Raw genomic sequence first — 13,987 nt, 5'->3', positions numbered from 1 at the left:
CACCCAAAAATACATCTGGTTGATCCTGTTTTCTGGATTAAAGACAGATAGTTGGCAAGTATTTAAAGTTATGTGATTGATCATTCACATCAATAAATGACAACACAGATTATGGAAACATATTACTCCAACTGTGCATGCACACACATCTCAGCAAAGTCCCGCCAACATTTAGAGAAACTATGAACTGGTTGTATAAGATGCGTTTTCAAGAACAGTCAGAAAATGGAACCCGTGTTTTCAAGAATAGTAAGAAACTGGAACCAATCAATTAGAAAATAAAAATGGAGAAATATCAGAATATGTAAAAGGCACTGCAAACTGGATGCAATTACTCCATCTGTACTCTCAATGCATTACTTAGCTTCCCCAAGATATTTGCAAGCATGGCATACTATTTTGTATTCACATACATCCCACTACATCATTCAAACAGAGGTACTTTGGCAGGGTATAGCATTGCCTACAATTTGCTTCTGCAACTCATTTCAATTATATTCTAACTTGCACTGATATGCCTTGAAAATAAGTTACACTCACCATAACATTCCATCTGTGTTGTCTATTTTCATTCTTCCTCAACTAATGGGTTTGGATCCGATCCTCAGATCCAACTCGGCTGTTACACTAGCTCATGGCCATCAAAAATCTCACAAGCTCCTTCCTTTCCCATAATACATCAATCCCCAACATCCCTCAGATCTTGTTTGCTGCTTGACAGGAAGACTATTATAATAAACCATACCTGGAGCTCAACAGAAAGGGCAGTCGTGTCCTTGAAGCCTCATTCCTCCAGAAGTCAGTCATTAAAAAGGATGGGGGTTGGTGGGTGGGGAATTGAGGAAGAATGAAAATGGACAACAGAGATGGAACATTATGATGTGTACATAACTTCATTATCTGACGATGCAAATTTTCATTTATTTCTCAACTAATGGGACAGAGTCCCCAGCTACCTAAAATCCTGGGCGGACTCTAAGGAAGGATATTCCTGAATACAGCTGAGCCAAAGACTGCTCTTCCCCTTCAGACCAGATCTACTTTCTAATGAGTGATAAAAGTATGAGAATTTGACCAAATTACAGCCGCACATATATCATCCATACAAGCTCCAGACTGGAACACAGAAGAAGTTGCTATAGATCTAGTTGAATGAGCTTTTAAAGATTTTAGTAAGGGGAGATTCAACTTGTTATAGATAAATGAAATGCAATCTGTCACTCATCTAGCTGGAGTTAGCTTTGTAACTGATTCACCGAATTTAGTATGTGCAAAGGAGATAAACAGCTTATCTGTACTTCTAATTTATTTTTTCTGTGTAAGCAAAACTCAATTGTTTAAGAACATCCGATACATGCAACATATATTTCTCTTTACTTGCAAATTTTGGAAAGAATACTGGTAAGTTAATGGATTGCTTGATGTTGCATTCTGACATCACCTTAGGAACGAAGCATTGGTACAAAACATAACCCTATTCTTATGAAAAAATCATATATGGAGGTTTACAAGATGATGCTTGAAGTTCTGAAATTCTTTTACAAGATGTAATTGGAACTAAAAAGATAGCTGTCCAGGTCAGGAATTAAAGATCACACTTAGCTGCCAGTTCAAAGGAAGAACAAATTAAGGTTTGCAGTACCAAATTTAAATCCCATGGTGGAGTGGGGTCTTTATAAAGGTGTCTTTATAAGGGGGTCTTAGCAGGAGAGTGCCTCTCAAAAAGGCTTTGCGCAGCTTAGAAGAAGCCTGTAAAGAATTTTGAAATCCAACATGAAAGTTAGAGATTACTGCTAGTTGGACTTTTATAGTTGATGAGCTAGCATCTCCATTAAATAGATTTGCTAAAAATTTCCAGAACAGATTGAAATGGAGCTGAGAAAGGGTCAGTTTGATTTTGCTCTTTGCTCTGCCCAAACAACAAACCTTTTCCATTTACTCCTATAGAGTTTCCTAGTAGAAGGTTTATGGGAAGATAAAAGTATGAATGGATAGGGGAAAGACAGCACTGGCTGTCCGGCTATTAAAGGAATTGCAGAAACCACTCTTAGTTTGAGGCTTAAGATATCCGAGTGAACTATGCCTGTCAGGTGCTACAGAAGGTCTGAAGTTCATAGGCTCATAGGACAATACTAGGCTATTAGCCCAGAGGCCCTTATAAGCCTAGCCAAGAATTTTGCCCATGTTCCCATAAAGTTAGCACCTGCTTTCCCTATCCAGCAAGGACACAGATGGGATCCCAGGGGTATATTTTCTGTTTCCCATCCAGTTGTCCAGGTTCCTCTTAAAGAGGGCTAGTGAGGAACTCTGCTTGACATGGAGAGGAAGTCTATTCCACAGATGGGGGAGTCACTGGGACACAAACCTATCCTGCCAACAAGTTCCATTAATGTCACAGACCAGGTTGAGACCTTGCATGCAGGTTGCACGAGTGGAGTTTGACTTATGGATATGCAGCAACTCAATCAAGGCCGAGTCTGAGACAACCTTGTATGCCAGACAGGTCACTTCTGAGCAGTCTGTACGAGACTGAGTAGAGAGACAGGGCTTTTGGCCCACCTGTACATGACAGGTGTTTGAGACACTGGATTTTCTTGGTCAGGTAACCTCTGTGGTCTCTCCAACTGCTGCATGTGCTTAGCAAGGTACATGCCGAAGGGGGCATTTTACTCAAAAATGGGTCTGATAAGGGAGGAGTAGAGGGATGTTATGACCTCCTCGTTCCTGGATGAAATACCCTTACTTATGAGGTGGGCCATGTAGAAAGCCTTTCATACAACGAAGACAACATGGTGATCAAAAGTCAGGTTGCTATCAACCTGGATTCCTCACGACTGATTCGTGCTTAGTACATTGTTATTAATGTGATAATTAGTGGGGACATCATTTTCCCCAAAGAGGATAATGATGCATTTCTTATCATTAAATTTGAGGCCATGCTTCTGGTACCAGTCATTAGTTTAGTTAAGGGCCTCTTGGAGGATGTTCACATCACTAGGGCACATCACAGTGCCCAGCTTGCAGTCATCTGCAAACTTGGTCAGCCACAGATCACTGGTTTTTGCTTGCACCTCAGAAAAGTATATCCCAAACAGTAGAGGCCCCAAGACCTATCCTTTGGGTATGCCACTTGTTACTACTTGAGGTGGCGTCCCCTATTTTGACTGAGTGGGTTTTATCAGTGAGCCAGTTAGCTACCCATCTGGTAACATATAGGTTGATGCCTAGCTGGGAGAGTTCCATCTATAATGCCAGAAAAGGGAATAGTGTTGAAGGTTTTGGCTCCAGAATCCAAGGTGGATACTGTAAATGAGGCCAAAAGATGGGAAACCAAATGTATTGAGGCCAGTAAGGCACAATAAGGATGGCTTTGCTTTTCAACCAGGCCGAATCTGGGAATTGGGGGGGGGGGGTGTCAAAGGGTAAGCATACAGAAGACCGGGGCTCAATCGTGGAGTAGAGCATCCCTCAGTGATTTCCCCACTGGGGGGGATTAGGGCAAAAAAGCTACTGCACTTGCTGTTTAAGGGACAGGCAAAATGATCATAGCAAGGCTGGCCCCACTGACTAAGAATCATATTAGTCATCTTGTTGTTGAGAGACCACTCGTGGGGTAGTAAGATGGACCTGCTCAGTTTGTCTGCTAACATGTTAGATCTCCCAAGAATATGCCTTGCTGTTAGAAAGCGGATGGAAGATACTGCCCATTGCCACACTCGGAGGGCTTCTTGACACAGGGAATAAGAACTGGTTCCCCCCTTGTTTGTTGATGTACCAAACTACTGACATTGTCTGTCTGGACTGCAACTGTTCTGATAGGGAGAGAGTCTTGGAATGCCTGCATTGCCAAAAGCACCACTCTCCTCTCCAGAGCACAGATATGCAAGTTGGCCTCTTCGGGGGAGCAAGTGCCTTGGACCATTTTCCCCCAGGAAATGCCCCCCATCCAATCTGGGAAGTGGCCATGGTCACTATAGCCTTGGGCTGAGGGAGGATGAAAGGAAGGCCTTGTAATACCTATTGCTACTGCATCCACCAGCAAAAGTATCTTTCGCATACCAAAGTTGTTCTCATCTTCATAGACACAGGTTGAGAAAGCAATGACCATTGTACTGCTAGCATCCATTGTAGAATTCTCATATGGAATCTTGCTAAAAGGACTAAAATTACTGCCACTGATATTGATCCCAGGGCTTGCAGAATCAATGGGGCTGAAATTCTGGCACTGCAAATTATTTTCCTAACCTGCATCCTTATCGTTTGTACTCTTGAAAAAGGAAGAGAAGCTACCATAGATACCGTGTCGAACACAGCCCCTGTGAATTCTAATGTCTGGGTCAGTTGTAACGGAGACGTGTCGCAATTTATGGTTATTCAGAGATGTAAATAATTCTGTACCACCTGATCACGTGCTTCTATCAGGCAATGCCTGGTTGTGGCGGTAATAAGCTAGTCATCTAGATATGGAAACGCTCAGAATTCCTGCAGTCTCAAGTGAGCTGCTACTACTGCCATACATACGGTGAACACCCTGGGGGCTGTGGTGAGGCCAAAGGGCAGTGATCTGAACTGATAATGACTGGCTTCCAGCCAGAAGCACAAGTACCTTCTGAATCGACTGTTCATTTTTATGTGACAATACACATCTTGAAGGTCTATCGAGCATATCTAGCCATCCTTGCCCAGAAAGAGCAGAATAGACTGAAACATGACCATCTAGAACTTTGTGTGTCAGACTGACTTGTTCAATACACTGAAATCCAAAATTAGCCACCATTCCCTTGTTTTCTTGGGCACTAAAAAAATCTCAAGGAAGTTCTGGATTCTATTTGGTCTGGTGGACCTCTTGGATGACTCTTTCTTAGCAGCTTTTGAATTTCTAGTGCTGCTGCTAACCTCTGATTGGGTGGAACAGTGGAACATTTTCTTATACATGGAGGAGGCAGGGAAATGGGAATTATATAACCTCTGGAAATAATCCTCTGCACCCAAATGTCTTTTGTTATATGCAGCCAAGCTCTCTGGTGCAGGGACAAGCGACCCCCAACTGCCTCCAGGGCGGGCAATCCGGCCTCCTTTCAGGAGTGCTAAAAAGGTCTGTCGGCAAAAGAATCTCTAGACTCCTGGTTTTCTGGGCGGCCTCTCCATCCATTGTAGCTTCCCCCTCTGCCTCTGGGGGAACTACTTCTGTGTGTGTCCTGGAAAGGACCATGGGACTTTTTGAACCACATTTTCAACCTCCCCATTTATTCTTGGAGAAGGTCCTTTGAGGGGTCAAGAAACGCATACCCACTGCAGACAGGGTCTTTCCGTCTTTCTCTCACCTGGAGATTGTATCCTTCACCATGGGGCCAAACAAAAAAAGTGCTGTCAAAGGGAGCAATGATGAATGAGGACTTGATGGTTCTGTAAAAATCACACAGACGCATCCAGGCATGTCTCTTGATGGAAATTTCTGAGCCCGCTGCCCTTGAGGTGCCTTCTGCAGTGAGAGAGATCAGCCTCATGGACGAATTAGATATAGCTTGTAGGATAGCCAAATGAGAGGCTATTCAAGATTGAGCCTCAGCAGTGTCAGTTCCAGAAAGGGATTTCGATAGCTGTTTAATCAAGTCTCTTTGAAATCTCACAAAATGTGCAAGATAGTTAAGCAATATGAGTGCAAAAGTTGCTGAAGCATAAAAATGCTTCCCAAATCTGTTAATCACCCTAGATTCTCTGTTAGTAGCATGGACAGTGGAACTCTGTTCAGCAAGTTTTTTTTTTTGTAGCTGCTGCCATGACCATGGCATCTACTGGCACCCCTTTACCCCAAAATTTCCTTCCTATTGGCGGAGCTAGAATCTGGTCTGGTCTTTTAGGGATTGGCTCAACCAAATCAGGTTCCTTCCATGCCTGCCTAGGGACCAAATCAAAGAGCTCATCATCGGGCAGAGTAAACCAGGAGGAAGACGGGCCAGCTCCAAAGGCCTTCTGAAATACTGATTCCTCTGGAGAAGGATCTTGGGAAGACCAGACGCCCTTCTGATTAAGGATCTGCAGAATGTCTCCAAATAAGATGTCACCAGGTGGTGATTTTGGGGACCCCTCTCCTTCATCGAAATCAATATCCTTCATTACTGACTCTTGAGGAGAGTCCAAGTGCCTGCTTTTGCACTTTCTCAGTGGGATGGTCTGGTGATGTATCAGAAGAGATTAGGATACCCTGCTGGGTAGTCTGGAAGCTTTGAGCTGGCTGTCCCTGTGGGTCAGTATGTTGATGCTCGAGACACAACAAAGATATCTGAGAAGTAGACAGTGCATCTGAAGGGGTAGGACCCATCTGTCCTGACAGAGCAGAGAACACTTTCTTCACAACCTCAAAGGCAGACCGTTCTGGTGATAAGGAAGATAACAGAGCCGAGACAGCAAGTTTGTCCCATCACCTCCCTCCACTCCAAAAACTACCCACCCGAGGAGGAAGTCTGAGCAGAGCTGTCCAGTGCCGAGGCTCTGAGAGGAAGAGAAAACCTCCTGGATCTGACAAGGATGCTTCAGCTCCAAAAGTCATCCGGCTCCAAGGAAGTCAGAGCAACATTCAGTTCCGAAGAAAGTGCATTTAAAATCTGAACCAGATGACTTGGATTCAAGGGCTCTAAAGTAACAGGCTGGATTACAGAAGGAGCTGCAATAGAGTAATGGATGATCGGGCTTCATGACCCAAAGAGGTAGGAGCTGTAAGAACTCCCATCTGAATTTGCACCATGAGGAATTTCCTCATCATTCTGTATACATCTGCATCGGTGAGACTCCTGGAAGAATGTGAAGATGCTAGGGATGGAGATTTGAAGTGCTTTTCCAAAAAAACGGGGAAGTCACTCTGGACAGAACTGGGTCCAAAATAGGTGGAATATGTGGTTCTGGACAGAGGCTTCAGATCCAAGACAATACGATCCGATGGAGATTTGTTCAGAACATAAGTTTCAGATCCAATTTCTATCTTTTCTTAGGAGGTTCCGACGAAGAAGAGATGGAAGACTCCACAGGTTCAGACCTTTTCAATGGGGTCTTTGGCTTTTTGTTTTGAGGACTAAGCCCCAGTGATGGTTTCAGAAAAAGAAGTGGGTAGCAAACCCTTTAATCTTAATTTATTTCTGCTGTCAGAAGACCACAAGGATTAAATTCCTTGCAAATGCTGCAATCTGTCTTTAAATGATCTGGGCCCCAACAGTAGACGCAGAGAGAAATGGGTATCACAGAGAAGCAATTTGTGCCCACACTTGTATTTCTTGAATCCCAAAGGACTTTTTTCAGACATCCTGTGAAAGAGAGATTAAACCAAAAAATACAACTTTTTTTTTTTAAACACTAGAAAAGGACAGAACAGGTTAAAGTGCCACCAATGGCACTGAAGAAATTACACAAGTTGTAATGGAAAGGAAATAAAATACCAGCAATGGTGTATACTTAAAAATACACAAAGTGTATAAGGACTGGGAAGGAAAACTAGGCCTACCAACAATGGTAGGTAGAAAATTCACACTACAGAGTGTATGGAAGGAGTTTGCTAACATAGTGATGAAGAAAATATACATATCGAACAAATAAATTGTTTTGAAAAGGAAATACATCAGAAACTTATCTCCCACTCTATGACTCGACAGCAGAAGGCGAATACGTCTAGAAGAGGAAGTGGCAAATGACAAGAGGAATTTTTGAGATTGGTGCATTATGGGTAGGGAAGGAGCTTGAGAGTTTTTTTGGTGGCCAAGAGCTAGTTTAACGGCTGAGTCAGATCAGAGTATAGGATCCAAAATTTCTCGAGGAATGAATGAAAATTGATAACATCACATCTGATTTCACATGTTTTAAGTTACTTAAATTGAAAAAAAAGATTCATGGAACACTTACCAGTCCTGCTGCATACATGGGTACAATAACAGGCTGCTTCTTATTGCCTGTAAATAACTGAAAAAGAAAACAGTTTATACTTTTCTTACTATTTTGGTATGCAGTGCTTCACCTTAATCTCAGCACTATATCATCCACCAAAACTGTATTTAAAACACATCAAAAACACGTTAAAAATGTATTAAATAAGTATGCTGTAATATTTGTATCTGAGCATAAATTTTCAAAAATATGACAAAAATGTACTGTGTTTTAAATATCATTCGTCTCCAAATCACAAAGAATTACACTTGGTTTGAAATTCAGTCGTTGATAAAGCTGTCTTAAATTATCAAAAGTTTAGCAAATGTCTCAGAACTCAACTCTACCAGAAACTAATCTGAACCTGCAGGAAAAAAATATAAGCAGGATTTGAGTGTTACAGCTTCTTTGCATCTCATTTACAATACAAAGCAAATTTGTCTATTGTTTTCAAGTGTACCGGCTATTTGACTTTTACCCTAGCATGGGCAATGAGATGCAAAACTTTGCTTTCAAGGTGACCTCAAGTAAGCATCAAGATTTGTACAATTTGATCTCACATAGCCATGTGTTGACTTCACTGCTGAAAATGACTAGACAAACTACTTTCAACAATGTTAGCCGCAGGGAAAGGAAACTACAAGAAAAACAAGCACATGCTTTTCTTCAAGTTTGTGAAACTCTGTAGTGAGGTAGGGTGTGGACAATGCAAGGATGCTTAGGCTCCCCACCACCGCAAAAACAATTGTAATATGTAATGGACTTTCCAGTTCTCTGAAGATAGAACAACTGTTTCACAATTCCGTGTGTGGACACACATTCTGCAGAGATCAAGCTCTGTAACAAAGTTACAAAATGCATACCTTGAAATTGGATAACTGAAAATTATAACATATTTTAAGTACATTCAAAGCAAAATAAGCCTATAACTAGCATATCAATTAGGAATAAAACAGCATATGTCAGAAACATTACAGCTGTACTGCAATGCAACTTGGAGACAGTGCTGGTATATGTTAGGAGCAGGAAAGAGGGCAAATGGAAAAAAGAAAACATTTAAAGGGAAGATGGACAAAGAAAAAACTGTTTAAGGTGTTATCAGATAAAGAAACATGGCAAAAGAGCTGCAGGGGCAAAGTCACAGGAAGTAAAAACAAAACTCTCAAAAGCAGTCTCATGCAGGACCTTGTCAGAGAGATCATGACAAAATACAAACATCTGCACCGAACTAGCAGCAAACTGTCTTCATTAGAAAAGTCTTTCCTTAGGGAGAAAAATTTGAATGTTTCCACATAACAGCTTATGAAAACACAATGGTGCACAGTCATTAATAATTCACTCCATCCAACAAAACCAGACTCCACTACCGAAGAAAAATATTTCTACCTTAATGGACCCTAAGGGCAGATCATTCTTGGGAAGGATTCAGCAGTCTCAAACTGTGGCATTCTGACACTAGAAAACACTTGCTGTGTTTAACTGAGCCCAACTGTTTGTAACCTCAAGGATTTAAGCACTCCAGGCCTGTTTGTCAAACTGTTTCAATTAATTCATGCAAATTCATACTCTCTGCTTCATTAATGCTGTCAGCCCATCTTGACCTCTTTTTTTCTTCAATCCTTCCCAGCATCAGTGTTTTCTCTAGTGAACCTTGTCTTTGCATTATGTGGCCAACCTATGCAAATCTTAGTTTTGTTATTGGGTCTTTCAATGAACAGTCTGGGTTTATTTCCTTCAGTACTGACTGCTTTGATCTTCTTGCATTCCACAGACTTTGCAAACATTTTCTCCAACACCACAGTTCAAAAGCATCAATTTCCAGCACATAGCTTTACTTATAGTCCAGAGCCTGTAGTTGCACTTGGTAGGTCAGGGCTGTGTTCCACAGAACCATGGCTAGTCTGCAGAGGGGGTAAGAATGGGTGCCCCTCTGCTTGTTTATGTACCACATAACAGCGGTGTTGTCCATCTTTATCATTAATTGTCCTGGAAGAATGTGGTCCTTGAAGGCTGTCAGAGCATTCTGTACAGCTAACATTGCTTTTTGATTGATATGCAGGTGCATTTGACTTGGGTTTCATTTGCCCTGAATGCACTTCCCTGCCAGGTGAGCCCCCCAAGCATAGTCTGATGCATCTGTTGTTGGGGTTTGGGCAGCAGGGGGTACAGTGAATGGTAGTCCCTTGTTTTGGTGGCAGGCCTCTGCCCACCAAAGGAATTCTAACCGTAGGCAAGGTATGATAGGAATCATTGCTTCTAGATCCTGAGAATGTTGACACCATAGGCTTTTTAAGATATCATAGTAGTTTCCTCATGCAGTCTTGCATATGGAATTAGTAGAATGCACGAGGCCATGAACCCCAAAAGCTTGCAGTATTTGCCTTGCAGACAAGCAGCGGTTTTGTGGCCACTAGTTTGAAGTAAGTTGTCCAATGAATTTGTTTCTCTGGCGTGAGGAAAGCCATCTGGGAAGTTGTGTTCAAGCTTGCTCCCAGGAATATAATTTGTTGACAGTGTACCAGATGTGATTTCTTTTTGTTTATGGTGTACCCCAGACAAGTTAACACCTTTTGTACAAATGCCAGATGATTCAGAAGTATGTCCTGGCTTTCTGCCTGAATTAGACAATCATCCAGGTATGGGTATATTTGAATATTTCTTTGCCTGCAAAATGCAATGACTGGAGCTAGGCAATTTGCGAACACCCTGGGCGCAGTAGATAAGCCAAAGAGCAGTGCAGAGAACTGATAGCGCATGCAGCCTGCTTTGAAGCATAGGTATTTTCTGCAAGATTCCCTAATTGGGATGTGCAGGTAGGCTTCCTTTAAATCCAGTGTTGCCAACCAGGCATGTTTGCCTATCATGGGAAGCAACTGGTGAAGAGTAAGCATCTTTAATTTTGGAATCACCAAAAGGGTGTTTAGGATAGACCGGTCCAGGTTAGGATGCCATGAGTTGTCTTTTCTGGGTACCAGGAAAAGTCTTGAGTAGAAACCTTGTCCCTTTTCTTCTTCTGGTACAGTCTGAACATCCTTTAATCTTAAGAGAGAGAGTACTTGCTTTTGAGCCTCTGTCCACTGATTTGGGGGTATATCTGGCCAGCTGTTTGGGGTTGGTAACGTGAGGAAGTGAAATCTGTATCCTTGGGAAACTGTTTAAAGAACATTTGTCCTGGGTAATGAGTTCTAAGTTTTTTGCTTGCAGAGCAACCTTTCCCCCTAAAGGAGCAGTCTGTTGAGCTGTGTTGGGAAGTTTTAAAGTTAAGTCATTGAGACAGCTTACCATAGGGGGGTCTTACTACCCCCTGATTTAGGAGTGGGAGCCCCCCACTGCTTAGTCCTGTGTGTACCCTGGAACTGAAGCCTAGGTGTTCTGCTGGTTCTGGGTTTGAACTGAGAAGGCCTGGAAGAGGCAGGACAGGACTAATTTTTTGAGGGCCAATGCCTACTAAATCTAGGAGGCTGCACTTGTAAGAAATCTTTAAGAGTTTGCATAGATTTAGCTTTTTCCTCCATCTTTTTAAGAACTTTTTCTGCTTTGTCGCCAAATAGGCGGTCCTGATTTAAGGGAGCATCCAGCAATTTAGTTTTAACATGCTCTAGCAAAGATTGCTCCTTAAGCCAAGCATGCCTTCTAAGTACAGACCTAGTGACAGCAGCCCTGCAAGATGCCTCTAGTGAATCAAAACCACATTGCAAAGTATGTTTTCCAACATGTTCAGCAGAATGCATTAAATCCTGTAAATCCTTATTTTCAGCACAATCAGGAATCATCATTTTCTGTTTATGCAATCCAATAATATGCTGTTGATATTTTAATATATGAAACTGGCAATTTAAGGCCCTGATGGCCAAGGTTGCAGAGGTGTATACCTTCTTACCCCATCTATCCAGGGCCCTGGAATCTCTATCAGAGGGGGTAGGACTTTTGGCAGTAGTAGCCTTAATGCCCTTGGGTCCCTGTGAAATGCCCTCAGGACCCGCAGTAGGATTTTTAAAAATGAACTTGTGAGAATCAGGAACCCTGTAATATCTAGCAGTTTTTCTGGGAGCAGGAGGTAAAGAGTCAGGGGCCAAGCTAGATTCCAAAATGGCATCGTCAACAATGTCCAGCACAGGAGGGACAGCTAAAGGCCTGTGTTGGGGCAGGAGTAAAAAATCTCTAAGCCTCTTTTTAGAAGCAAAGTAAACCTAGCTTTCCCAGTGAAAATGCTCCCTAAGAGTATGCAAGGTTTCACCAAAAGAAAAATCCTATGGGGAGAAGCAGAGGGAATAGAGTCCTCTGCATCAGAATCCTCATAGGTAGATAAGGGTAAATCCTGGTCATCAGAGGAGACAGAAATTTCAGAATCCTGGTCAGAAGTATCATAAGCAAATTCAGTCCTAGGTCTCTTAGAGGGGAAAGGTTGGCTTCCCTTGATTAAGGTAATAAGGTCTTCAGCCATTCTTATCATTTGTTTTTTAGGCATAGAGACGTGACCATGCGGTCTGGTCGTCTGTTTCCTAGGCATGGTTCGAGTTTTAGGCCTAGAAGAAGAAGATGGCATCGGTTTAATATGCAAGTCAGTAGGCCTGAATACATCCTCAGAAGCCGGTGCCTGCACAGCGGCTCCGGACCCATCCAAGGTAGAGACATCCGCAGGTTCCACAGTTGAAGCATCTCGCGGCATACCAGCCTCCGAATGGGTCTCAGTAGAGGCCTGCGATTCTGAAGTAGCAGGTATCAGGGGCTGAGTACCAGCGAACTGGCGACTAGCTTAGGAGAAGCGTCGTCGGCAGCTTTGGACCTAGGCGGCCTGACTCTGTCTTTATCTTTGCATTTTTTCAGAAAGTCGGTAGTCAGGCAGCTTAACGAAGACCTATCTGGATAATTGAACCAAGTACCAAAATATTTAGAGGTGAATAGTTTGTGGTTTAAATAAGGCACAAAAACAACAGCGAGGTCGTGGTCAGGGCCTAGGCAAGGAATACAGTATGAATGAAAATCTTTAATGAGGTATTTGCTTTCCACAAGAAATACAATTATTGACTTTTACTGACACTGGTTTAGAGCAAGAAAAGGTTTTCCCAATGGGGTACTTAGCTTTAGTTGAAGACTTCGGTTTTGAAACTCGAAAACAAAAATTTTAGGAGTCGGCTGACCGGCACTTGCAAACTGCTTCTGCTTCGAGCACCGCACGGCAAGATAGACTGATATAATGGCTTCAGCTGCATGCTTTATACCCCCGACTACCTGACGTCACGGAAGATGAGAGAGCAACCGACGCAGGACCCACGACTTTGATAATCAGGCCGACTGAGGGCTACTGCAAGCAGATAACCCTAATGTGATGACTGCAACAGTGAAACACAAAGAACATCTACCAACAATGGTAGAAGAGAAATACCAACAGGTGTAGGGAATTACAGGAATTAAATCACTCACAAGAAAAAGGTGGGTAGATAAAGGCTAAGAAATATTAAAAGGATATTAACTATGACAGAAAGTTAGATAATTTAAAGATTTTACTTAGCTGCAGGAGAAGAGTTAGCGGACGCATCTTTCTATAAATGTGGCAAACGAGATCTGAGGTAATGTAGAGAGAGAATCTTAGCTCAAGAGTTTTTTGGCTGGTGCGATCTGTATAATGGCCGGACCAATTCAGAGGATCGAAACCGTAACGGAATAGTCAAGAATAGACGAAGACGGACAACATCAGATCGAATTTTAACAATGCCAAAAATGTTAAAAATTAAAAATCTAATTTGCACATCTGGCATTCTAAATGTCAGTATTATGCTATGTCAGTCTACTGAAGTAGATCCTTGGTGGGACATACTGTAATGACAGCCTCTGAAGCTGCATCACCAGAAGCCTCAATGGTGGTAGTCATACGTGCCAAATTCCTACTTGAGTGCTTCTACAGAGCTGACACCCTTAAACCTCTGAGCACCAACTGGACTTGCCAATTAAAATGGTCTCCTTTGACCTCCTTCAGAACTCACTTCTCCATATTCATTTTCTTCTGGGGACTATCCATTCTACCCTGTTGGCAAGTACCTAGACACTGCATCTTTGCTTAACAAGGGAGTAAGCC

The 13,987-nt window shown here is 42.5% G+C and overlaps 1 protein-coding gene across 5 annotated transcripts in view; it reads right to left on the bottom strand.

The window, feature by feature from the left end:
- AFTPH (aftiphilin) overlaps window positions 1–13,987 on the bottom strand; it is a 1,798,650-nt gene that overhangs the window by 917,097 nt on the left and 867,566 nt on the right. For all 5 annotated transcript variants that reach the window (XM_044055647.1, XM_044055663.1, XM_044055669.1 and 2 more), the window contains exon 6: window positions 7,891–7,947. In XM_044055647.1, the coding sequence (XP_043911582.1) occupies window positions 7,891–7,947 (57 nt within the window). The remainder of the gene's footprint in view (window positions 1–7,890; window positions 7,948–13,987) is intronic.

The sequence above is a fragment of the Protopterus annectens genome, chromosome 1.part2 (assembly GCF_019279795.1).
Source record: "Protopterus annectens isolate FY-2018-M chromosome 1.part2, PAN1.0, whole genome shotgun sequence".
NCBI lineage: Eukaryota > Metazoa > Chordata > Ceratodontiformes > Protopteridae > Protopterus > Protopterus annectens.
This window is presented reverse-complemented; position numbering and strand designations above follow the sequence as displayed.